This window comes from Phyllopteryx taeniolatus, chromosome 2 (assembly GCF_024500385.1).
Source record: "Phyllopteryx taeniolatus isolate TA_2022b chromosome 2, UOR_Ptae_1.2, whole genome shotgun sequence".
NCBI classification, from domain to species: Eukaryota; Metazoa; Chordata; class Actinopteri; order Syngnathiformes; family Syngnathidae; genus Phyllopteryx; species Phyllopteryx taeniolatus.
This window is the reverse complement of record NC_084503.1, coordinates 2,722,534-2,749,068: the sequence shown is the minus strand read 5'-3', so window position 1 is coordinate 2,749,068 and position 26,535 is coordinate 2,722,534. Positions and strand designations below refer to the sequence as shown.

The 26,535-nt window shown below is 41.8% G+C and overlaps 2 protein-coding genes across 6 annotated transcripts; both read right to left on the bottom strand.

The window, feature by feature from the left end:
• Positions 1-1,462: 1,462 nt before the first annotated feature.
• LOC133467703 (immunoglobulin-like domain-containing receptor 2) lies at positions 1,463-17,443 on the bottom strand. 4 transcript variants are annotated; one of them, XM_061752865.1, is made up of 10 exons: positions 17,278-17,443; positions 14,148-14,501; positions 12,519-12,638; positions 9,561-9,617; positions 7,492-7,638; positions 7,184-7,351; positions 6,742-6,870; positions 6,033-6,381; positions 4,408-5,137; positions 1,463-3,309 (listed from the first exon to the last, which is right to left on the bottom strand). In XM_061752865.1, exons 1-10 carry the CDS (start codon positions 17,390-17,392, stop codon positions 3,271-3,273), a joined length of 2,208 nt encoding a protein of 735 aa, XP_061608849.1. In that variant the 5' UTR covers positions 17,393-17,443; the 3' UTR covers positions 1,463-3,270. The 4 variants fall into 4 exon arrangements, with proteins under 4 accessions (XP_061608849.1, XP_061608856.1, XP_061608872.1 ...); XM_061752872.1 differs by having other exon boundaries at positions 6,742-6,852; XM_061752888.1 differs by lacking the exon at positions 6,742-6,870.
• Positions 17,444-17,952: 509 nt separating this feature from the next.
• On the bottom strand, positions 17,953-26,080 carry LOC133467750 (cell surface A33 antigen-like). 2 transcript variants are annotated; one of them, XM_061752967.1, is made up of 7 exons: positions 25,921-26,080; positions 23,435-23,601; positions 22,425-22,641; positions 20,527-20,691; positions 20,102-20,218; positions 19,886-20,012; positions 17,953-19,592 (listed from the first exon to the last, which is right to left on the bottom strand). In XM_061752967.1, the coding sequence occupies exons 1-7, from the start codon at positions 25,958-25,960 to the stop codon at positions 19,010-19,012; spliced, it is 1,416 nt and encodes a 471-aa protein (XP_061608951.1). In that variant the 5' UTR covers positions 25,961-26,080; the 3' UTR covers positions 17,953-19,009. The 2 variants fall into 2 exon arrangements, with proteins under 2 accessions (XP_061608951.1, XP_061608962.1); XM_061752978.1 differs by lacking the exon at positions 23,435-23,601 and having other exon boundaries at positions 25,921-26,066.
• Between the last annotated feature and the right edge of the window lie 455 nt (positions 26,081-26,535).

The following is a 26,535-nucleotide window of genomic DNA, read 5'->3' as shown; positions in this document are numbered from 1 at the left end:
TGCTGATTCTCATCCCAGCCGCTTCACACTCGGCAAATAAAAAATAACACACTGGTAAACCTAAAATCCATTTTTAGTAGATATGGGTCAGATTCAACCCGGAACAGCCTTACTGTATGCAAAAAACCTTTTAGCACCTGTATAAAAGAATAAAAAAAATTTGTGCGTGTATTTTGGAACACTTTAGGGAACGTCATCAAATATCAGGGTGCAAAAAGTGACACTAGTAGTGGACAAAATGTTATTAGTAAGATATTAATTCTACTAGTTGTCTTTCTAGTGAGGACAGAGCACATTAATACACGGACCTTAGGCAGGCTATAAAAGGTATCGAATAAACGGTTTTGCGCGGATCTCCGAGGCTGAGCAAGCAGAAGTGCTGCGTGAGTTTCACTCCAGTTGTGCATTGAAGAAAGGCAGCCTGTCACTGAAACAATGGACAAAGACGTGAGTCATACTTGGCACTGTTTCGTTAGCAAAAAGTAAAAAAAAAAAAAAAAAAAAAGGCATCTCCACACAAATGATGATATTCCAACATCGTACCAGGTTCTGTCTAAATAGGTAAACTTGACATGTAACTGCTACTGTAGGTTGTGTTTAAGATCTGTGTCTTACTAGTAATGTTTTATCCACTAGTGCTGCAACTTTAGGTCTACTAGTGCACAACTAAACCTTTCTAGTAAACTACTGTCCTATTACCAAAGTTGTCCAATAGCGTGCAAAAATGTCCTACAGTAGTGGAAAACGTTTACCTGTAGGATACAGTCATTCTACTAGTGCGCTCAATTGTATTATTAGTGATGATAAACAGCATACTAGTACATGGATCTTTATGGAAAACTGTTGGGCATTTATTATCAATATCCCTGATGTCCAGCTTCAGGGTCCCTGTACTAGTACACTATTTGTGCTCACTAGTAGAGCAACTTTGGTGTACTACTAGGGCACCTACATGTTACAAGTGAGGCAAATCTGCACACCAGTTCACAACAGCGTCCTACTAATACTACTGCCGTTATAAAATTCTACCAATTCACATCCCGCACTTAACTAGTAGTACTAGTAGCAAACATGTCAACCATTGCAGTTTTGCCTAACTAGTAACATAGTTGTCATACTAGTGCGCTGAATTATCTTACTAGTGAGGACAACGCGCTATTACTAGTACATGGGCCTTAAACTGCAGCTCAAGGATATCAAATAAATGCTGAAACACCTTTGTATACTTGACTGATAACAAGTTGACATTTATTCACCCAAGAGGGAAAACTAGGTGAAACGGAAACAATCAAACAAAGGTTTCATATTCATATGACGACATATTCTCTCATTTAAAAAAAAAAAAAAACAACAACACACAAATACTGTACCTGTTACTGGATGCACATTGTGAACATATATTCTGAAAAATGTCACGTTCTGTATTGTCAATGTTTTACAAAACAAAGGAAAACCTCGAGTACCAATTTCACAGCTTTTAATGGGGACGGAAGCTGCACTTACACAGAGGGTCAGTACATCATGTATAGTTTGATTAATAGGGACTTACAACAAAATAATCACACTGCACATGGCGAATTAAATGTGGGTCATGTTGTGTCAGAGAACAGGCAGCAGTGTTAGTCCAAACCCTTACTAGACTGGCGTTAATGCATCGCATGTGCATCTCAAAACAGTGTTACCTTCACCTTGCACGCATTTGGATGGAGAACAAACTCCTAAAGTCACCTGACTGGTGAACTCATTTGTGTTTCTTCGCTGTTTAAACGACTGCGTTGTTATGAGTATGGTTGATTTAAAGATAAACGAATCCAATGAAGGCTTGCGATCAAGGTCACAAATGATTTAACATTGTTAATTGAGCTCCCTATCCATGTTAACTTCCAGGTTCAAATTGCACAGATTTCCTTATTGGGTGAAACAGTGTTACCCGCATATTCGTGTTTTGCTGATTTTTTTGGAATATGGAATCTGTCCTGTTATTTGCTGAAAAACTCACCTATTTGCTGTTTTTGTGTCCAGGCCAAAGCCATGTCTAATATAAAAAAATATTGTTTTGGTGTCATCTTGGTAGGGAAGTATATACTGTATGTGCCATCTGAGTTTCAATTTCTAACACTGAATTTTTTTCATCACTCAAAAAGTCAGTGTGGTATTTTTGTGCCATTTGATATTGAATTCGAATTTAAGACATTTAATTAAAAAAAATAAATAAATTCTAATTCAGGTGTCACAGATACTGTAGATCTTCTGGTATTTTTGTGCCATCTGCGTTTGAATCTGAATTTAAGATGCTGATTTTTTTAATCAATTAAATTCATGAAATTACGAACACTGATGAAACCCAGATGCCACAAAAATACAATAAGATCTAACACAGAATTTTTTTAGCATCTAAAAATTCCGTGTAAAAAAAACCAAAAGGCTAATATAGGTGGCACAGCTATATATTGTAGTATTTTTCTGCCATCTGAGTTTGAATTCGAATTTAAGACGTTAACATTTTTGTATCTGAATTTTTTTTTCGGGTTGAACATTTCAGTGCTAAGAAATTTGATGGTTAAAAAAAGTGTTAGAAATTCCTATTCAAACTTAAATGGCACGGATACACTTCGCTATCTTGGTGCCAAGGGACTATGTTGACGTGACGGAAGGAACTTCATTTAGTCAGGCCATAGCCTTGTCTAATAATAATAAAAAAAAGTGCTTTTCTGCCAATTGTAAATCTTTTGGGGGCATCAATGCTATTACGTGGATTTTCGCTATTTGCTGTACATTTATTCTTGTTTTTGTTTATTGTGTACTACATGTATTGATTTTTAAATTGAAAAACATTTTATTTCAACGTCTGTGTTTGGTAGTCTACCATATTGTTGTCATATACTCTCCACTCTTTTTTTAATCCTTTTTTTGTCTCATCAAACAGAAATGAAAGCACTCATTGCGGAGGAGGCATAAAGCTACTTTCACTGGTTTCCATCCCCCTTTAAAAGGGAGGAAGGGGGGGGTGGCGTGGTCCTGCCAGGAGGGACATTCCAGGTCACGCACCAAGCCCACATTAGTCCAGCTGAGACATATGCTTGGCGACCAGTGACACAAACGAAGCACCAATGACATCAGCAGTTTAGTTTATACGCGTGTCATCCGTGTCTCCATTCAAGTGTACCAGTTACACTGAGCCTATTATCAGCTCACACATACTGTAGCGCCCATTGAATCACATGGTCGGACAGTCCGCCCCCTTCCAAGCGCCGAGGCTCTTTCAGCCAATCACACGATAAGGGAATCCCGGCTGAGAAGAGTCCCCTGCTGAGGATAACAAAATAAAAAAAAATAAAAAATGTCACTATAAATGAAGACGTTCCCAGGTTAGGCCACACATTGTTATAGTGGTGAAGCAGAACCTGGGACCAACAACGCTTCAACTTATGTCATAATCATTCAAAGGTGCCCAAACTTGGTAAATATACAATTTGGAGTGGCACTTTGGATGTTGAAGAGCGTTTTGCCCAATATTGTAAGGGGGTAGATGTTAGTGAAGGTGGGGGCGTTGGATGCAGAGCACAAAATTCTACCTAGTTTTCATCCTGGTAGCATGCGAATCTGACCTGTCAAAGGTAAAAAAGTCATTATACACTGAAAAGAGCGACATATTCTATGCTATTTAAGCAATAACATTTGAGGAAACGCGACTAAAAAACGCAAAAGAATCCAATCAGACATGACAAGTTTCACCATTATACATTTCTCTTATAATGTAGACAAGTGTTTAGCAATCTCTATTGAGCCCAGGCATGTATTTTATATCCAAAAAAAAAAATTTCGAACAGCACACAACCAAACAAAATGGACACTAAAGTGGATACATATATATCGCAGTTACTTCTTTGAGCCCCATCTAATTCGCCCATTTTTAAGCGACTATTTTTGGTGTGTTTTTACAGTATACATCCAAATCCTAATTTAGTGTCGCGTGCCTTGAGTGTAATATCATGCTGTGCCACAAAATGCCGGGCGGCACTGTTATCTTCTGAAAGCATGCAACAAGTAATTAAGAGCAGGAAGTGGAGGCAGAGATGGTCATCAACTAATCTCCAGCCAAAGTCATTGTTCCAACAGAACAGAGAGCCTGTATGCGACTTTCCATTTGCCCTTACTGTATATGGTGTGTCACGTGATATATTAGCAATAAGATAGAGGACCTTTGTTAGACGAAATGATATGGTTTCATTTAACATTCTGGTCAGTTTCACTGTAAACGTCAACTGGGAGTGACAATTAAGCAGCTCGAAGCGAGCATGCTTTCTTTGCCTCGTACTTGGAGAACAGCGCGAGCAAGCGAAACAGGGAACAGGGGTTCACTGTCATGTTTCTGTACTGCATCCAGCCCTAGCAACTATAACTCACCACTTTGCGAGCCTTGTCTCTGGTCTCCCCGCGGCGATTGAGCGGGGAAGGAGCGGAAGGTTGTGGAGAGCGGGTGCGTGCTGGGAGTGGCCGCGGAGAGGGCCTGTCATTGCGGCTTCGCTCTGTATCAGAGTAAAGGGCCAGTGAATCAGCGTCAGGCCTGTTGCTAGGTGACCTGCTACAGTGCCGGCCGGACTCCCCACTGCTCTTTTTCGAGCTTCCCTTCGAGGGTGTGTCTGAATCGTCCTCTCCCCGGGCGCCCCGCTTCCCCTGGTTGACTCCTCGTAACTTAGCTTTATGCTCCAAAAGGCTGTTCAGGAATGCGCTGTCATAGTCTTTATCTTGAGAAGAAGTTGATGATGGAGTCACAATGGGAGGGGGTGAGGCAGAACGCCCATTTACCCAGGTGCCCCGCCCCTTTTTAGGGGATGAGAGTGGACTTATGTCATGTTCATGTTTCTTCTTTCTTCTGGGTCGGTCTTCATGGTCACCGCTGTCTCTGAGCTCGTTGGGATCGTCGTAGCGGTGCTGCGGCGGACCGTGCCGATATGAAGGATATCGTCTGAACTCCCGATGCTCTGGCTCATCGTCTTCGTCGTCCCTGTTCTCTGCCTGTCTGCGTCCTCTTTGCTTGTAGGTAGCAGCGAACTCTTCCAGTTCATCCAGTGAGCCAGTCCGTCCCGCAGTGTGGTAGGTTTTTCTTTCCAGATGTTCCGATCGAGGGTTCCACCTGCAAAATACAAGAACACGACAAGGCAGGACAAAAAAAGGAGGTGAGTACAGTGCAGACCTGACTTTTTTGGACGTTTTTCGAGATACGAGCTGTCGTTCGGCCGTTTTTTTCACACCAAGCAGCGGTATGGCAGATAGAAAAGCTGCTTAATGCCACTGCCAGTTGAAGTTTAATGTCAAACTACTATAAACATAAATAGGGAATTACATGTTGTGTCTTTAAAACAATCACATTGTGATTGCGCTTTTGAGTCCGCTAGCTTAATGCTAACACATAATGGGAAACGCCATTGACAGCTAGCTAACGGATGGCATCGATGTGGCGTTGGTATAACCGTTTAAACAACGGATATTTGAACACAAACTGGAGAGCATACATTCTTTATCCTCTGGGAAGAACGACTAATACTAGTGCAGCTTACTGAGGACTGACCATCTTCCTCTACTGTATATCTGCATGTCGGTATAAGGGGCCCAAGGCGCATACACCAGAAGGAGCAGCACAATGTCCATTGAATTGAAGCAAAAAAGGTGTTACAAAAACTTTTCTTTTTTTTAACGTTCTATTTCATTTTCATTCCTGTATGTTTTTATAAATGACAGTATTATAGAGTGCTATTTCTCACCATTAATTGAAATGGGGAAAGATGACTTGAGATAGGAGTGTTTTGATTTACGAGCGTGGTCACAAAGTGAAGTGAGGGGCGGATATTCATTTAGTCCGGCCGTAGCCTTGTGTAATTGAAAAAAGTCGTTTTCCGCCATTTTGCGGCATTTAGAGGCAATTACAGATGTACAATTACTCTGGGATTGAAGTTCCTGAAATTGCACCTGCAAGCCTATCCCTGACTTCATTTGAGTAGAGTATAAGATTTCGGTTTGCCTAGCCATACCTGTTGTGGCGGTTCTCTTCACTGCGGTTCTGTTGCCGTGCATCACGTATGTGCCTTCGAGACTGGGAAGAGGAAGGAGGGTCGTCACTGTAGCGGCGTGGCAGGAGGGAGTCCTCCGCACAGCGACGGGGTTCCGACTCAGGGTCCTGGCGATAACGCTCTGGTGAAGAAGGGGGGTTGTCACAGAAGCGCTGCGGCTCCGGGCTGCGGTTGTCCCGGTATCGTCTCGGTTCGGGTTGAGGATCGCCATCCGGAATGGGCGGAAGTGCTTTCTTCTGGACCTTTCGAAATGTCTGGCGAAAAGTGGTTTCTCCCTCGTGGAGGGAACTCAGTTCGGACACGCCACAGGCTGGATTGGTACAAATGAATAGATGGATGAATTCGCATAACTACAATAGCACACTTTCGATTTGATTTAATAGATGAACAGAGAGAGAGAGAGAGAGAGAGAGAGAGAGAGAGAGAGAGAGCGAGAAAGTGTGAGAGCTTAAACGTATCTGAGGGAGCGATGTTAAAAATAGTCCGCCAGCCAAGCAAACATGCAAGTTTGGATATCAGAATTATCGAAGAGGCCGAATTTTTGAATCCAGAGAAACATGCAAAGACAAACCTAGTAAGCTAATAAGTAATACTAAAATGAGTATCCCAGGATGACATGAGCATGCTGAAGGATCTCTTGATAGCACGTGGACAGGTTTCTGAAGCTTACACTGGTGGCTGGTGGACCTGGCAGGGTTGAAGTGAGCCAGTTGGTTCTCTACATACTGTAGAACCCTGAGAGAGTCCTGGTCCTGAGGTGACGGCAAGCGGTAGGGAGCACCTAAAGCATGTATTGGAACTGGACATAAACACTGGATCCCATCAGCACTGGGCGCTTCTGTTTATTTTTCTACAGGAAACACTATGTTTGATGCCTTTGCTTGTCTTCAATATTATTAGCTGTGGTTGAATTAGCATTGAATCGCAGTACTCACAAAAAGTTACAGATACTGCGCTCTTTTTCTGAAATTTCAGGATGAAGCTCAAATACACTAGAAGCTTTACAGGTGAACTTGAATGCACATCCGACTTTTCAATGTGAAATTTCAATAACCCTAACTTTTTGTGAGTTCTCCTAATCCTATATTGAGCTAGAAGAGAGTTGGACTTACCCGCTGTGAGTAGACTACCATCTGAATGGGGGACAGATGACATCTGTTCCACCAGGGACGGGGGAGCAATGGGTACCATTGCTGGTACGCCAGAAACAAAGTATGGCGGGTACGCGGGTGTCTGCAGGGTGGAGGTTCCCGTCTTTATACCTTTACCTGCCTCGTACACTAGAAAACCCAAGACACAATACGAGTGCTTTGAGTTTTTCGCTCTTATCTAGTAAACTAGATACAAATGATGTTGAATCAATGCTCAAACAGCTGTCCGCATTGTGCGGCATTGACTCTATTTGTGTGTGGCTACTCACAATGCTTGGGGCAGCAGCATGTGTCCGGGCAGCAGCAGCAGCTCACGTAGCAGCAGCAGGAGTGAGGACAACACTGACACCAACACACGCCAACCAACAGAAGGAATAACAAACTGCCCAATGCCACAGCAGCCACAAAAACCCACTCTGGAAGAGAATAAACAAAGAAATGAGCACAGACACCAACAAGACAAAATTCCAATAAGAGGTGGACAGTAGTCAGCATTTGATTGAGACCTTTTCATTTCATAAACATTTACATACTGTACATTTTCCATGCATCACATAGTATGTTGCAGGTCTGGAGTCAACAGAATTTTCCATAATACATCCTCTTTACGACAAAAGTGGACTGACACATTGTTTGTTTGATCTCCAGAAGAAGAATAAACATCTTTGATTGTTGTGAACACGCATGGACACAATTTCTTTTCCCTCAGCATCTAACCCATCACAGTTGTGGACACAGCAAACACACACTGTTCGTGGCGCACAGTGGAGCAGGGGGCAGGGGGCTAATTAAGCTCGGGGTATGGGGGTCTCGCTCAAGGAAAGCGGGTCCGAGAGAAACAACCAGTTGAATTAAAAAAAACCAACAAACAAACAAACTTTCAATCCCTCAAAAAATGTGAGTGCTGATGATTCCACTTTCATTCAGCAAGCAGATGAACTCCACGTAGACACAATGTCAGAATGGGAAGGATAAAGACTCAGATAAAGACGTTCAAACTATGTGAAAGCAAGGACAACAATATCTCTCGAAACGCACACACGCACAGAGAGGAAACCTGTTTTGGCGACAGGAAGGAAAGGAATAGTTCACGCTGCTGTATCAACAAATCCGTTTTTGTAATGGGATCTCATTAACAAACATTACCACACACATCCCTTCCAAAGATAAGATTCCAGTAAGCTTTTTGCATGACCCAATTAATCCATGTCATGTTGTCAAGACACATCTATACATTCTTCCACCGGCAGCACACTATGATGATTTAATATGTGAGGGGAACGTGATGTCACATAAATCAAAGTCCCTCCCTGTAGATGACGAATTTTGTACTCATTTCAAACAATGAGATAGCACGCACACCACAAACATAAATATAGCTTGAATGACCATAATAGCCGTTTCCCAACACAGCTCATCTGGGAGCTGGGCACCAAAAGCCGGGAGCGGATTCATGTGGGGGGGGGGGGCCTTAAACAGCCCTCAAAATTGTACTTTGACACCATTTTTTCAAGATTAAATGGAAATGTATTGTACTAAAAGTTATATAGAACTGAAATGTACTTAAAATATGTACTGCGCTTAAAAAGTAAAAAAAAAAAAGTACTGTACTGGATTTAAAAGCACAAGTTTAAACAGGCTATTTGCATTGCTACAAATGTCAATTTTATTTGTATTTCATTCAGGGATTCCTTTGCATACCACTAGAGGCAGACTGTCAGCCAATAATCATTTTTGCACACATCATTCTGTAAAAATGGTGGCCCCCGTAGGCGAGTAGAAGGTGTTTTAAACATTTCTATTTCTTTTTTTTTTTTTTGAAGAATAAATTCAGTACTTAGTAGATTTAAGTAAACAACATTAAACATGAAAGACGATATGCATATTTACAATATAACAAGACGTTTTGACATCTACGGTTGAGTTCTGCTTTAAGGGTGAAATTGAAATCATCCCAAACTTTGGACTTTCTGTTCTATTTACTATTCTGTTACACACTCTTTCCTCCTGGCTTGAGCATATAGCTACGCGCGTATGCAGTAACACCGGTCCGTGTGAAAAATGTGACTCCAAAATCCTGTGATATAGCAAAAAAAAAATAACATAAATAAATGAAGAAATAAAATTAGAAATGTACGATTTAAAAATCCGCAGAGACTGTGTGTTCACATGAGCCTATTCAAGATGTTTCTGCAATGATTTCGTATAGCTATGACCAATCCATGACACATTTTTTTTTTGCTCAGTTAATGTAAGCAGAGATATACAGTTAGTGCATAGTTAGTGTTAGTATAAGTGAAAGGAAGCAGGTGAGGGTGGGGATACATTATTCCCCTACCTGGCATAATCTTCAATTCAAAGTCAGGAAGCAAATCTTCAGGCACACCTGAGAAACCTGGTGAGAGACAGAGCACAGGTGAAGGAGGAGAGGAAAGGGAATGGAGTGGAAGTAACCAAGAGTACTGCATCAAAGGAAGTTATTGGTGCGGCAACATGCATGAAGACAATGAGAAATATCAGCAATTGAACACAATCACTGGCCACCTTATTAGGTACACCTGTACTCACCTTGGGGATCCATTCAGCAATTTAGAAAGCGAATTTAGATTGTTTGTATTTGCTGTTAAATTATATATTCTTTTAATTCATACATTTAGGTTTTTTTTCATATTGCATTTTGTATTTGTCATTATTTTGATATGATTTTTTGTTTTGTTTTCTTGTGTTAACTATAAAATGTCAAATGTTTCTTGCATTTACGTATGTCTGACTGCATTCTACAACGACAGCTGAAAGCAGATGTTTCCATACACTATATAAAAACACATGCTTTTTTTGGTTTTGTTTTGTTTTCTCACTGTCTGACATGAAATCAGGCTAAACTTTTCCTGTTTTCGAAATGCCAGAGCATTTTTAAAGCAATATTTCATTACAACAACTGATTGTTTTTTTTCACTAACATAAAAAAAAAAAAATCTTCCAATTCCCACTTTTGTTCAGATTAGTGTGTGTCCTTGGGTTTGTTACTGTTGATAAAAATGACCATTAATATAGTTGTAAAGGCATCTTTTCTATTGGATCACATCAGTGTGTACAGGTGTAAATTATGCGGCTGGGCACAGATAAAGAATGTGAGTGTATCAGGTATGCAGTGAAAGAAAATCAGCATGCACCATTCACTCTCATTTCAAAACGGATGAAAAATCGAAATGTGATCGAAGCAGATTGATCGTTTGATTTGTGCCGATATCCTTGAAGTGATGAGGGCTGCAGTGGGTATTATTAAATGCTGCGCGGCAAATATCATTGGTGGCAGTCAGCACTCAGCAGACAAATAGGCTGTGTGGAAACATTTTGAAACTTGGGAGGCTTAAAGATCAATCGAAAGACCTTTCTTTGAATGACTTTAGGATTTTGCGATTGTGTGGTGTTTAAGTCCTTGTTGGGCTTTCAGGTGGCATTTGACTTAAAACGCAGTATAACCTTTACAGGTGAACTTAATTTGTCCTGATCTTGTCCAAACTGTCGAATACAACACTTTTCGAAGTAGTCTACATGTGAATCAATGTGTTTGTTTTCAGGTACAAACCCGACGTATTGTGTTATCTTCATTTGTGTGTATTATCTTTTTATTGATATATTTTTGCAATACTCCTGCCCGGCATAGCCAAATATGAAAGGCCATCCTACCAGTGTGTTTTGTTGGTTCGTGTGGGCAATACATACAGGCTTACAGTGATCAATATGAGCTAGGTGCCCCTCCGTCGATTGTTTTACACGATCCCGTCCCCCTACCCACTCCGTGTCATGAACTCATGCCTATATTATTGCCAGTCGAGCCATTTGCTCATAAAACAAAGAAACCTCCAACCATTCTCAGAGGCCCCAACAGTTGCTATGGAAACAGAAGTGGCTCACAAGCCCGACACTGAGACAAGGTGATTCATTTTATCTCGCAGATTTTCCTGAATTCCAGGTGGCGCTCAAGTCAGTAAAATCCTGCGGCGTTCTTCTACCCTGTGATGATCCGCAAAGGTCCAACTCAACGTGTGACGGGATTCCAATAATCTTTGCCGGCGAACATATACTGGCGAGTCGCTGACGTGCGCTACGCATAAGTCCTCGAGTGGCAGACAGACAAAAGGTTCAGCCTCAGGATGAATGAGCGGACCGAGCCTCTCGACGGTTGCTATAGTGACGCTTGGACTCGCCCATAAATTCAGTACACTGTCACTGTAAAGTGCAACAAAATACACATAATAGAACGACGGTACACAGATGCGGCAGATTCAAAAAAAGAGTGACAAAAAAAAGTGACGCTATTTTAAAGACGCTGTCAAGTGAATTCAGAGGTTTGTTTATGAATACATGATACAGTATATGTTGGAAGATAGCTGATAAGCGTGAAAAGACTGAGAACTACAGTATGTCGTACGGAATTTTGGAGAGATACCTTTATACGGTTTTACAGCATTTCAGTTATTGATTTATTTTCAGAGATTTATGACTTATTCAGTCATTTGGTTTAGTTATCTGAGCGTATAAGAAAGATGCTAGACAAAGTAGCATCCATTTTTTTTCCCTCCGGTCGGACTGGTTCTATTTGATTGACAGTTGACAACGAAAGCGCGGTTTCCCGCGCATTCAGCGGGCGCGCCCGCAGCACTCGAGGGAGGAGCGAGCGGTTTCATTTTTTTCCCAATTTCGAAAGCTTTATTTTACATACTTTCCGATCTCTTTAATCATTCAAGTTTGAATGATTGTTAACGACACTCTTCTCTAAGTCGCTTTAATGTATTCATACTATAATGTTTACGCTTGTAAATTGTAGATTTTGGCTGGATCATGGCCGACTCCATTTTTATATTTCGGATTTACTGGACTGAATCACACAAAGGATCGTAAAATAAGCGCAATCAAACAAGCCCTGAGCGTCAATAAAACAAAATGAGTGAGAAGAGTTGCTACGACAACAGGCCATTAGTTCCAGAGAATTAAAACTGCTCGTTATAAATCAGCTTATTAATGAGGTTCTCTTGTTCTCCTGGTGATGAATCGGTCCACTTAGGAATGCCACATTATGCAACAGTATCTACAGTATTTGGGCTCCAGTATTTGTTTGTTACAAAGCTTGTCAAACGTTTTACTTCAATAATAATAGCTGACTCGTGTGTGTGTGTGTGATGGGATTTCTACTGTACAACAAGAGGCAATGGGACTCACTACAACATCCTAGTGCGGCAGCTGCATTTCTAGGCGGACTGAAGCTTGTCCTCAGAAAGTATTAGCACCTTACCCAGAACCAACAGCTCCACAGAGGCTTCATTCTGTCCGACCACATCATCAGCTATAACCACTTTGCATGTGTACACTCCACTGTCTCCCCACTGGACCTCTGCGATGCGCAGGTCTGCCTCTGCAAGACACGAAAAGATCGAATTCACCAAAATAATCATTCAACCGTTGGTACTTTTTTTCAAGATGCCAGTGATGGAAACGAATCACGCGTTGCACAAAAGAATGAAGGGCGACGGAATAAATGTGTTTGCTTACGTTGTTCAGATATGGAAAGCTGTTTGAGCATTTATTCGATATCCTTGGTTACTAGTAAGACGCAGCTGTTGTACTAGTGCACTGGATCGCCATACTGGTGAGGACAGAGCTCGTTCTCGCACTTGGACCTTAATTTGGATATCAAGGATATGGAATAAACGCGGCTTTGAATAATGCCTGGTGTATTTTGGCTGGAGAGCTATCCGCACAGGACAACACAAGGCTGCTGACTCTATTGTAAGAGATCAGACATAAAAAAAAAAACCACAGCCAGGAAACGGGTTGTAGTCTCGATTTCCCTTTCCTGTTTGCCAAGGAAGCGGGCGGAGCGGTCCAGACATGCACCGCTTACAGTGGGCAAGCTCTCCTTCGATATGTGTCATCAAATGTGTCATTCACGCCATCAAATGCAAATGTATCAGTCCATTGACTGTTTCTTTGGGTTTTTTTCGTATGATTACTGACTTTTAAAAGGAGCACTTTAAAAGGTTGCTGTTCGTACAAAAACCAAAACATTTTAAAGGTGATCATATTCATCCTCGTTATGTTTTTGCAGAGATTTGATCAGTTAAAATATTCCCACTGCGCAAATATTTCCCAGTGTACTGTGGCGCCTTGAGATATGAGTTTAATTCGTTCCGTGACCATGCAAAAAGACTCATATCTCAAATCATCTTTCCGCAATAAAATGAACTGAAATGCCATTCATCTGTTCCAGCCTCCTAAAAAAAAAAAAACCTACAAATTGCTGGAATGTTTTTTTAAAGTATGAATATAGCACCAACTCTATAATAATATAATATTGTACTTTATGCATGCACATATTATCATCATAATTAAATCTAATGTAAAGAATAAAACAGCTTGTGCATCATGATATAATGCTTCAATTCACTCAATGTGCTGCTACTTCTGGTGTGCCCGCCTGGGCCACCGGGGGGCAGTATAATACAGTTATACTGACAAACGAGGAAGAATCACTACTCCCAGCGACTCAATAAGCTGCAATAATATTAGTAGTTTTTTTTTTTTTTTTTTTTGCAATGGATAAAGAATACATGCCAGGGATAATAGTGATATTGTCTGTCTATGTGTTGCCCCACCTCTTGTGTTCAAATATGCGTTCCATAAATGGACTCACGGAAAAACTGACAAACAAATTGAGAAGTGAGTTAAGTTGAGTTCACTGCACCCAAACATACATATATGTACTGTATCTCAAGTTTGCGCTTGCATGTCAAAGCAAAAAAAAACAAAAAAACAGCCAAGTCAGGTCACTCGTATCTCAAGGCACCAGTGCAGGCCTAGCTAACTTTTTTCACAAAACGCGCCGCATGAATTTGATTTGGGAACACATTTGCGCGGTCCTTACTGTTGATGATGGAAACATCTCTGTTCTTGTAGTACTCCGACAGAGTGATGGAGGATCCGGAGACGGAGGCCACGGTTCGCACCGTGCGGCTGCTGTCGGAGCAGTCGAGGTAGCTGGCTTTCTTCCCGATGTCGTGACCCGCTCCTCCCGGCCCTCCGCTCAGGCTGTCGGAAAGGCTGAAAGAATCCCTCGTGCGGTCCCGGCAGTACGACTTGTAGACCCACTGCACGATCGGCGTTTGGGTGGACACGCTGTTGAACTGGCACGGCAACACCACCGACTGGAACAACACCGCGTACTTCTTCTCATCTTTTACTAACACGTGAACTCCACAACACTGCTGCGGGAGGAGACCTGTGGGAGAACAACAGCAAGGTTTTCTTTTTTCGCACAACACAGGTTCAAGAAATAACTGGAAATGTACAGTGAAGAGCTCTACGGAAGGCCGTTTGAGCAGTTATTCCATGCCTTTGATATCCATCTTAAGGTCCATCTACTAGTACACTCCTTGTCCCCACTAGTACGAATATTTGCCACACTATTAGCACATCTTTGTCTTACTAGTAATGTTTTTTTTTTCCAGTAATAATGCCACTTTTACTACGAGTAAACTATTGTGTAGCATTAGTAACACTACTAGGCCCTACGGAATGCTGTTTGAGCATTTGTTCGATATCCTACTGGAAACTGAGGAGTTGTCAATCTGGAGGGGAAAAGGTGCAGGTTTTTGAGAGGGTAAGGACTACTAGTGCGGACAAAGAATGAAGTGGTACACGGACCTTGAGCTGTATATCAAGGCTATCGAATAAATGCTCAAACCGCTTTCCATAAAAGACCACAGATAACAACATGCTGCGTCTAAAAAAGCCACTCGGAGAAATGCAAAACAAAACCCCTCCGAGCGAATGCGCAGTTTGGTGTGATTAAAAAAAAAACCAAGGCTGAGGTGCACTTGGTGTTGTTTTCAAGGCTGTGAAGCTGCAGGCTGCTGGAGTCAAATGATGACCAGGAGCTTGAACCCGGCACTTCAGGAGCAACACCACACACCCCAGAAAAAAAACACACACACACACACACACACACAAACATCCACACCAAGTAACATCTGTGAAAACAGATCAGGTCCAAGGATCAGGTGTTTTAGGGTGGGCACGGTCTAACATGGTCTTTCCTGATTCCATGGTGTTTTCCAGTCTGTTCATTTGTTGCTTATGTTTGGTATGTATGATCCTTCTTATGCTGTTTTACTCTTTCGCTGTTTTGAGATTCCGCCGTTCCGCTTCAAAGACCAACAGATGCGGCAACCTGTGCAAATGTGGCGGCGACACGGACAGTTCAAGATCCCTCTTGAACACTGTTCAAAAAATTCATTCATAAAAACATTTATGGGATGTACAATTTTGCAATTTCAAGATTCCCACCTTTACAACAACCTTCCTTTAAGACACACTGGTAAATCTGAAAATCTATTTTTGGATACACGGGTCAAATTTGATCCAGAAAATTTGTATACAAGAATATTTTCCTTTTTGTGTATTTTGGATTAATTTAGGAAAATGTATCTTTTTTTTTATTGATTGCTGTGAAATGTCAAACAAATTGTCAAATCTGACACAAACAGTATGTCTAGTACACATGATTTTCCCACTTGTATAACCATTATGAATTTGAACGTGACTTTTATCCATCCATCCAATCCATCTTCCGCTTCAGCGGATAGATGTTACTTCCAAAAATAAATTAAAAGGAACATCTATACAGTTAATATAGCTTCACAGTGGTGACTGTCTGACCCCCGAACAAATGATTTCTCTCTCCGTTCAAAATTGTCCCCAAATCCAAACAAATAAGAGGTTGACGGACGGTGTCCTTCCTAAGAGGACTCCAAGGCAACAGTTTGTGCTTTTTCCACGGATCCCCGACTGCAAAAGCACAGAAGACTGATTCTGCTTGGATCAAGGACCGGCTCGAGCAACCCAACGCTTTATTACTTTCTTAGAACAAAATCCCTCCCGTGGAGAACATATAAGCAGCAGAAGGAGGTGGGTTGGGGGTTCCTGTTGCAATATTACAAGAGGCGCTAAGAATGTTCCCAAGGCGTGGTGTGAAGGTTGAGATCTTAAATCAGACTTAAACCTGCATATCTACTATCCCTGTTATTGCTTTGTTCGGTGAATAAAACTTTACTCATACAATGTGTACATTAGTGGGAAATAAGGAATGGGAAAATACTTTGTTACGGTACTCAAGTAGAGTTTTCAGGTATGTGTATTATTTTTTTTTTAATATGTCTTTTTCTGTTCTGATTTGATCTGTACTTTCTACTCCTTAAGGCCTTTTCACACCGCACTTAGCAGAGCGCAGTGCGCCGCTGACAAACCTCGCTCCCACGCTTCCTCGAATTGAAAAAATTTTCGTTCCGGAGCGGTGTCATTGTGATGTCAGACGGCGTATCCAACAGGAGAGGGATTGGCGAAGTTATTGCTATCAGCAAAAGATTTTGGCGCGCTTGTACTGTAAACATAATGGAGGAAGTCATAATATAGTAATTGTATTGACAAGAAAAATGACAAGCGGTCTACTTCACGTCCAAACCAGTGGGAAAAGCCACCAGGCTACTTACTGCTAGGCCGCTAAGCAACCGACCTCGGAGAATTGTGTGCTTTTTGTCAGCGCCAAGAATGACTCGAGGCTGAAAAAAGACAAGGTGTAATTTTTCATGTTATCATTAGGTCATTTAGCTTTTTGATCTTGTCAGTTTAGTCCTGATTATCTTGTCATAATTCAAAACTCCCAAAATGACCAAAGGGAGGGAACCATATAAACCTGGCTGCAGTCACTCAGACCTCTTTTAATCCTCCCCCCCCTCCTCCAAACTCAGATTATTCACCCATGACTTAGTTTTAACAGTCTACTACACAGGTTACTGGCCATTAAGAAAACTTAAATTCCACTAGACTTTCAAAATCACTGAGCTCTGGGAAGAAAAAAAACAAAACAAAAGAACGTTGAAGTTGTTTGTTGTTTAAAAGTAGTTACTGCATCCATCTATCAGCCAGTGAAGCGTACACTTACGAGCACTCACTGTGTGAACCTGCTCGCTCTCTTTTTTCTCTTCTCGTCCACCTACCTGCCAAACAAGCGACCCAGATCCACCACTTCGGTATGAAAAACATCCTCCAGACGCCATGGGTGTATTCCATTGCATCCAAGTGGAAGATGCACTCCATTCTCTTTGCGGTCATCCTGGATGTCACCTTTTTGAACTCCCACAATCTTGGCACGTCGGCGCACTGACCGAGTGGCACATAACGGGACACGAAGCGTCAAGCTCACTACTAACGCAGCCTTTTCCGGTCAAGATTTTCCACAATAAAAGCGCTACTGTCAGTGATTTCCTTTCAGGATAAAAGTGAAAGAAACTACAACTGCGGCAACAGCATATGAGAAAGCCTTTTGAACATTTATTCAATAGCCTCGATATTCATCTTAATGGTATGCGTTCTTTGTCCTTAGTCCTTGACATTATGTTGACATATGTTACTAATGAGGGAAAACAATTTTGGTGCTACTAGTGGGGTCCAGGAGGCTACTAGTGCATGATATGCCAACTAGTTGAGCATAATAGTGTTACTGAGGTCACTCTTAGTGGGGGGAAGAAAACAAAAAAAGTTACTAGTAAGACAATTGTTCTACTGTACTAGTATGTGTACCCTTCTGGATCTAACCCAAGCCACAGCTTGAGTTGGACTACTTTCTTAAATCGTGAGGTACTGCCCTCTAGTGTTTAAGATTTATTGAACCATTTTTAAAAGTCTTATCAGCCTTACTTTATTTCATATTTACGATGGAATAAAATACAATAATAGGATATATTTGCATCGTTTAACAAAACATTACGCACATCACTGTGGCGTGTGGAAAAAAAAAATGTATCAAAGCTGAACTACAAAACTACCGAAGCGTATTGCATCCAAAACTTAAAACAATGATTTTGGTTAGCTTTTCTGGTTGCCCAAGCATTGCAGCAGGTAACTCAAGCAGTTGTTCTACAGAGAGACAAGCACGCAACAAACAGTAAGTACAATCAGAATTACATGTTCAATTGCAGTCACATTGTTCGGAAGAATGTGTCCGAACCCGACTGAACGGTCGTAAAATTACACTCACACACATCTCAAATGCAACAAACAGGCCTCGGCCATGAACAGGAGGCTTGACTTACAAGTGCCTCAATTTGAGTTTTATTTTTATTTTTTTTCTCCCAAATTACCAGTTGTCGCTTTGTCATAATTTGAGGTACGTGCAAGCAACACTATTTTGTCTGAATCAAACTACTCAACTCCAACATAGTTCCTTGACGCCAAGATGTCCGTTAATTAGCTTCAATGTCATGTAAATTCCAATAATTCCCATGGAAAGTCTCCAATTTAGAATGCAGTGAACCCCCGCATATTTTGAATTCAAAGGAACTATGCTGAAGTGAGATGCAGTTTCATTTTGACAAAACTAGTGCTTTGCTGCCATTTTCTAGCATCTATAGGCAATTATAGTACAGTATCAACTTTTTTTTGTCCTCAATTTAAAAAAAAAAAAAAAGAATCTCCCGAACGTTCACCAATCGCGGGGGTTACTCCCCCCCATATTAAACACCCATTGAAATTTGCCAGAAAATGTCCATACTTTTTCCACCCCTTTGAAACTCCAATATTATCTAACAAAGAATGAAGTTTACAAGTTGGACACCGGTCCCATGGGTTCTTTTTTAGATGGCAATGACTTTCCCACTTTTTGCGCTCATCCGTAATCAGTTCCTGCTGCGTGACAAAAGCCCTTGGAGGTTCAAAACCAAGATGAATGGCTTAGTTGTCTCTTCGGCGTGGCTTATCGGATGGGACAGGAGGCCTTTCCCGATCATCATAAGGTTCATCGTAGCGGTCGTCATCATGGTTGCGCTTATCTCCGTTTTGCTCATTGTCGTCGTCGTAGTGATCACGGCGGTCACTGTACTTATCGCGGGGATCGGTACGGCGGTTGTCGTCATAGCGCTCGCGGCTGTACTCGTCACGTACGTTGGAATAGTCGCTGCGGCGGTCGTCGTAGTCGCTGCGGCGGTCGTCGTAGTCCCTGCGGCGGTCGTCGTAGTCCCTGCGGCGGTCGTCGTAGTCGCTGCGGCGGTCGTCGTAGTCGCTGCGGCGGTCGTCGTAGTCGCTGCGGCGGTCGTCGTAGTCGCTGCGGCGGTCGTCAGGATCCCTGCGGCGATTGTCAGGATCCCCGTGACGATCGTCGTAGTCGCTGCGGGGGCTGTGGTCACGTTCGCGTCGTTCTTCGTACTGGTCCCGAAGGGGGGCCCTCACATCCGAATCGTCCTCATCGCGTCTAACAGCTGACCTCTCAGCTCCGTTCTTGTCTGGCACTTTGTCGGGGTGCCCTTCCTCGCGAACTCTGAAAAGTTAACAACGTTACGTGACAGAAATTGTTCTCTTCAACTTATTCTCTTCATTTTGTAGAGTTTCACTTCTTCCAGTATGTGTACGTTTGTCCAATCAGATTTCAGCCTCCGTGTGTTGCCATGTCAATCTAATCTGCCCAGGACCTTGAGAATCAATGGTGCTGCCCAACGAATGCGTATATTAGCAATGGCACCGTTTCTGTACCCAATCAGATTTCATGTTGGTCCTCACAGGGCCAGAGCGCTGGCACTCGATAATTTAGCAGTTTTAGCAAAAAACTATTACCCCATTGCATATTCCTCCTTTTCTTTCTTCTTGCGGCAGCAGCAGCAATAGATGACAACGACCAGTATGATCAACGCTGCAACAACTCCTGCAATTATTCCTGCTGTGAAGCCGACGTTCATGGATGCTACACAAACAGAGCGGAAGACCAACTCGTGAGGAGAAGACATGACAATACACTGTTGCAAAAAAATATATAGCGGAGGCGTTTCCTACGTGGCATGACTGTGAGGGTGATGTTGCAGCTGGCAGAGCGGATCTTGTTGCTTGAGGTGCAGGTGTAGTATCCCGACGTGTCTTTGGTGATGTTGAATAGAGAAAGGACGCCGCCCTCTGACAGAAACAATCAGAATGACATTGATGATTAGATGATTGGACTTCCTGACATTCCTCGTACACATTTACATGAAACTCATGACCAGGAATAAACAGTCTACATTTTTGATGTTGGCATACAAAAAAAAAATATTTAAACCGGCCTTTGGAACAGAAACATACGAACACTGCGCTTGTGGTTTACTTCCTCACACTTTATGTGGTAAAAATGACATGTCAGTCATTCATTTGTTTCTCACGCGAATTTTGGTTTGATGGCAGGTAGTAGTAAGTTGACAGGATGAGAAACGGTACCGTGTACTTACTGCTAGTAGTCCTTCGGTCTTTGATATGGGGAACATTACGTACGTCGAGACTGGTCCATTCATACTTGGGTGGTGGCGAGCCTTCCTCTGAGATGCAGGTCAGATTAATGTTCTGCCCATATTCTTCTTTCCCTTCAATTTTACAGGTGGGTGTAGACGGAGCCACTGAAAGCAACAGTAACAGTAACAGAAATAAATCATCACATAGGAATAAGTGTACCAATACTCATGTTTAGCATCATTTGAAGAGTGGTCAGTGTCAGTAAGGGAATACTGCATATATACAGTGGGTACAGAAAGTATTCAGACCCCCTTAAAACTTTCACTTTTTTTATATTGCAGCCATTTGCTAAAATGATTTAAGTTCAGTTTTTATATATTCAGACCCTTTGCTCAGTATTTGGTAGAAGCCCCCTTCTGAGCTAATACTGCCATGAGTCTTTTTGGGAATGATGCAAGTTTTTCCCACCTGGACTTGGGGATCATCTGCCATGCCTCCTTGCAGATCCTCTCCAGTTCTGTCAGCTGAACGTTGGTGGGCAGCCATTTTTAGGTCTTTCCAGATATGCTCAATTGGGTTTCAGTCAGGGCTCTGGCTGGGCCATTCAAGAACAGTCACGGAGTTTTTCAGAAGCCACTCCTTTTGTATTTTAGCTGTGTGCTTTGGGTCATTGTCTTTTTTAAGGTGACCCTTCAGCCCAGTCTGAGGTTCTGAGCACTCTGGAGAAGGTTTTCGCCCAGGATATCCCTGTACTTGGCCGCAGTCATCTTTTCTTCGATTGCAATCAGTCTCCCTGTCCCTGCAGCTGAAAAACACCGCCACAGCATGATGCTGCCACCACCACGCTTCACTGTTGGGACTGTATTGGACAGGTGATGAGCAGTGCCTGTTTTTCCTCCTCAAATGCCGCTTAGAAATAAGGCCAACAATTTCTATCTTGGCCTCATCAGACCAGAGAATCTTATTTCTCACCATCTTGGAGTCCTTCAGGTGTTTTTTTTTTTTTAGCAAACTCCATTCTGGCTTTCACGTGTCTTGCACTGAGGAGAGGGCCACTATGCCATAAAGCCCCGACTGGTGGAGGGTTGACTTTCTAGAACTTTCTCCCATCTCCCGACTGCATCTCTGGAGCTCAGCCACAGTGATCTTTGGGTTCTTCTTTACCTCCCTCAGCAAGGCTCTTCTCCCCCGATTGCTCAGTTTGGCCGGACGGCCAGCTCTAGGAAGGGTTCTCATCGTCCCAAACGTCTTCCATTTCAGGATTATGGAGGCCACTGTGCTCCTAGGAACCTTAAGTGCAGCAGACTTTTTTTGTAACCTTGGTCAGATCTCTGTGCCTTGCCACAATTCTGTCTCTGAGCTCTTCAGGCAGTTCCTTTGACCTCATGATTCTCATTTGCTCTGACATGCACTTTGAGCTGTAAGGTCTTTTATATAGACAGGGGTGTGGCTTTCCTAATCAAGTCCAATCAGTAGAATCAAACACGGCTGGACTCCAATGAAGGTGTAGAACCATCAGAAGAAATGGGCAGCACCTGAGTTAATATATACAAGCGTCACAGCAAAGGGTCTGAATACTTGTGGCTGCGTGATATTTCAGTTTTTCTTTTTTAATAAATCAATCGAAAAATTCCATTTTTTTCCTGAGTGAAAAATTTAAAAGGGATTCTGAAAACTTTCTGCACCCCCTGTACATTTCTTTTTGTGAGAACAAGTACACTCGTCCTACAATTTTAAAGCATGTGGGAGGAGTGAAAATATTTGAAAATGTTTTAAGATCTTTATCATGATGATTTTCACGCAATATATGAGGGGAAAGGTGTTCATATGTCTAATGAACAAAAAAGACAGGCAATATGTGAGGTGCATTTCTTTTGCATTCAATGAAAAATGTTACCTAGAACCACCAAGCGGGCAGTGTCGAACAGCGTGCCCTCAGTGTCGCCTGGGATCTGGACGCGGCACTCAAATTCTTTGTTATCCGCGAGTGAGATGGAGGTAAGCTTCAGGTCGGCCTTTCCCGCGGCCAAGTCCACATCCATGGACACTCGCTTTTTGTAGGCTTCTTTGATGTCCGTCAACGCACCAGGGAAGTAATAAGCGGCGATCACTTTCTGTTCAAATGAACAACATCAGAACGGTTCACTATCTGGGCTCGTTCCATTTTCTTTAAAAAACCTTTTAACTGCGTTAAGGCAAATGTAGTAAAACACCACGGATGGCGATTCTTGCCTGATTGGTTTTTTTCCAATTTAAGCTCTGAATATCTCAACAATATATTGTTTACATCAAATGGGACCTTTTGACTATTGTGGCAATTCTTGTCAAATTTAAACGCATGGAAAAACTATACTTTTTAATTCAGTGTTGAATTTACTGGATTGAATCATTCAATTTGGATCCAGTGGATGTAATTCCAGACAAGGGCTGCAACGATTAATTGAATAACTGGGGAAATTAAATTCTTTCAAAAAAAGGCTGAAGCAAATCTCTGCATCAAAAGTGCTCGCATTACCCGATTGATCGGATAATCGGTAGAATACTCGATTCTAAAAATATTTGACAGCAGCTCTATTCCAGACTCATCACTTGAAATTTTTAGTTATCAATGTTTTCTACCAGATGATACCATTTCACAATTTTTGGACAAAAAAAGAAATGCATGCATTCAATGCATGCTTTATACTAATGACAAGCGCCGATGTTAGTTCAACACTTTATGCAGTAAAAGAAGGCAAAAACAAACAAACAAAAAAATCATTCAGTTACATTTATTTATGGCCACCAACAAGCTGAAGGGGAACTGAAAACCAAAAAGGCCCGATGGTTAAAAGTTGAAGACCATATTGTCTTTTCTATCTACTTACTGCTATGAGAGTGAGACAGACGGCTAGATAAACAACAAACCTCGTCAGCATTAGCTTCTAATCCTTCCACAGACCACAAGATGACCATGACCGGCGGCCTGGTGACTGTAGATTGAAACAAACATGGCAACGTGACGTTGTCACCTCTGGCATACTCGTACTGATCCTCTGCGATGCTCACTTGTAAGGCACCAGCACCTATCACCACTGCAATGATGTCACAACAGTTAATACTGTAGATTTTTGATTTCAATGACTGTTTTTGAACATAGGCACAACATTATGCACATTTTTACAAAAATGATAAATGCTTAGTACCCATACAGAAGTGAATCCAGCTTCCTCCTCTTGCAGCTACGACCCCAATGAAGTTGGGATGTTGTGTTAAACAAATAAAAACAGAATAGAATGATTTGCAAATCATGTTCAACCTTTTCTTTTAACAACATTCAATAAACGTTTGGGAACTGAGGACACTAATTGTTGAAGCTTTGTAGGTGGAATTCTTTCCCATTCTTGCTTGATGTACAGCTTCAGCTGTTCAACAGTCCGGGGTCTTCGTTGTCGATTTTTACGCTTCATAATGGGCCACACATTTTCAATGGGAGACAGGTCTGGACCGCAGGCAAGCCAGTCTAGTACCCGCACTCTTACTACAAAGCCACGCTGTTGTAATACGTGCAGAATGTGGTTTGGCATTGTCTTGCTGAAATAAGCAGGGGCGTCCATAAAAAAAGACGTTGCTTGGATGGCAGCATATGTTTCTCCAAAACCTGTATGTACCTTTCAGTATTAATGGTGCCTTCACAGATATGTAAGTTACCCATGGCATTGGCACTAACACAGTCCCATACCATCACAGATGGCTTTTGAACTTTGCGTCCATAACAGTCCGGGTGGTTCTTTTCCTCTTTGGCCCGGAGGACACGGCGTCCACAATTTCCAAAAACAATTTGAAATGTGGACTCGTCGGACCACAGAACACTTTTCCACTTTGCTTCAGTCCATCTTAGATGAGCTCGGGCCCAGAGAAGCCGGCAGCGTTTCTGGGTGTTGTTGATAAATGGCTTTTGCGTTGCATAGTAGACTTTCAAGTTGCACTTACGGATGTAGCGCCGAACTGTATTTACTGACATTGGTTTTCTGAAGTGTTCCTGAGCCCATGCGGTGATATCCTTTACACATTGATGTCGGTTTTTGACGCAGTGCCACCTGTCCCAGCTTTTTTGGAACGTGTTGCAGCCATAAAATTCTAACTTAATGATTATTTGCTAAAAACAATCAGGTTTATCAGTTTCAACATTAAATAACTCGTCTTTGTAGTGTATTCAATTAAATATAGGTTGAACATGATTTGCAAATCATTGTGTTCTGTTTTTGTTTAACACTATGTCCCAACTTCATTGGAATTGGGGTTGTAAATAAGCTAAGCTAAAATATAGACTAAATGAGGCTTACTCCTTACATTTGTACTTTTTGAAGCTCCGTGGACCATACAATGCTAATTTAGCATTTTTGTTGTTGTTAGTTCACAACATTAGCAAAGCTATGGGAACACGCTTTGATGCCAAAAGTCAAGCAAACCTTGGCTCGCTCTAAATAAAAAAATGGAACGTGATTTATTTTTCTTCTCGGTACGAGCACTATGCAAATTAATAAGAGAAGTAAACTTTTTGTGTGGAGAGAAGTTTTCATTGTGCCAAGTTATCAAAACGGGCACTGCATATAACTGACTGCAACAATTACTCAATCGGCCACTAATAGATTACCAAATTAATCAACAACTATGTTGATAATTGATGAATCTTTTAAGACAACTTAAAATTGTCAAACTCTTCGGAATTTCACCATCTCAACAGTAAATAGTTTCACATTTCTGTTGTCCTCCATGAAAGCACGCTGATTATCTTTGTGTTTAAACAAAACAAGTGATCATCAAAAACAATGAACAACATTTTTGCCCATTTTATGAAAATCAACAACTTATAATGAAATTGTTTGGGCACTTCCTGCACTGTCCATTTGAAATGTCCTGTTTTTGAATGAAGGAATGGAAATAAAAGAAATAAAAAAATAAAAAAACCCAGACAAACAAATCAGAGTGAAACAGAACAAAGCCACCTCTGATATAGATATAGATATATAGATATATATATAAGCGATACTCACTACACATTCAAACAGCACCACAAAATTGCAATACATATAGAGGTCATTATAGGTCACAGGCAGTGATTATGAACTCAGCCTCTATGCACTTTGTCGAGCAAAAGGGAGACAGCCATGTTGGGCGTTTCCCCGTTTTATTGCCATCGGTTTTGAAGAACATTCAATTTAGACAGAGAAACACAGTTACGTCCCTAGCCACCTTTTTTTTTTTTTTTTAAATCAGACCAATTTCACTATTCTAGTAACTACACAAACACTTCACATGAGTGATAACCTTTGAGAACGCTTTACAATTAGCACAAACACAAACTGGTGTGGCCTCTTAAAAAAAAATAAAAATCGTGTGCAATGACTCACTCAGATACAGAAGAGTGAAGGTGAAAATCCTCATCTCCATGTCCAACGCGACGAGTTGGACTGTGGCCTTGTGCGTCTTGTACTAGTTGAAACCGGTATCGAGTAGCGCATTCGAAACCAGTCCTCGTCGAACTGTGCGCTGCTCCAGGTGAGACGCTTCAGCCCGGGGCTCAGCTATTGACTGACAGCTCCCCTGAGCCAATCACAGCCTCTCTCGCTGAACAGGTAACATTCCTGTCCCGCCCACCAAACATGTTTTGGCCCGTCCGCTCCTCCAATGTCGACCACCTGGCTTGGAAAGGAGTTTTTACCAGAGACTCTTTTCACATTCAATAGTGTCTGTTATAAATTTTAGTTACACTGTTGACAAAAAGTGCCCAAACTGAGCAGATTCAGTTAACCCATCGGGCATGTCAAAACGGGCGAGGGGGGTGGCACAGCAAACAGGTTTCGACAGCAGATGTTGGAACCTGTCAGACTGGTCGGATGAGAATCTGACCTGTGTGTTTTTAACGTACTATACCTGGAAGAGGTGGCAAAAGTACACACCCCCTGTATTTAAATAGAAATACAGATACTTGCGTAAAAATGAATGCACTGGTTGGACAGAAAGTA

Bases quoted from the DNA above. Each gene is read 5' to 3' on its own strand.
- LOC133467703 (XM_061752865.1), bottom strand. From the start codon at position 17,392: ATGACCGCAAAGAGAATGGAGTGCATCTTCCACTTGGATGCAATGGAA. The intron at 14,502-17,277 runs GTAGGTGGACGA...GTTCTCCCACAG, and splicing joins CTGGGTCGCTTGTTTGGCAG to GTCTCCTCCCGCAGCAGTGT. The intron at 5,138-6,032 runs GTATGGCTAGGC...TGTATTTTGCAG, and splicing joins GAAGAGAACCGCCACAACAG to GTGGAACCCTCGATCGGAAC.
- LOC133467750 (XM_061752967.1), bottom strand. From the start codon at position 25,960: ATGGAGATGAGGATTTTCACCTTCACTCTTCTGTATCTGA. The intron at 20,219-20,526 runs GTAAGTACACGG...TGTTTCTGTCAG, and splicing joins AGACCGAAGGACTACTAGCA to AGGGCGGCGTCCTTTCTCTA. The intron at 20,013-20,101 runs GTAGGAAACGCC...CTGTTTGTGTAG, and splicing joins CACCCTCACAGTCATGCCAC to CATCCATGAACGTCGGCTTC.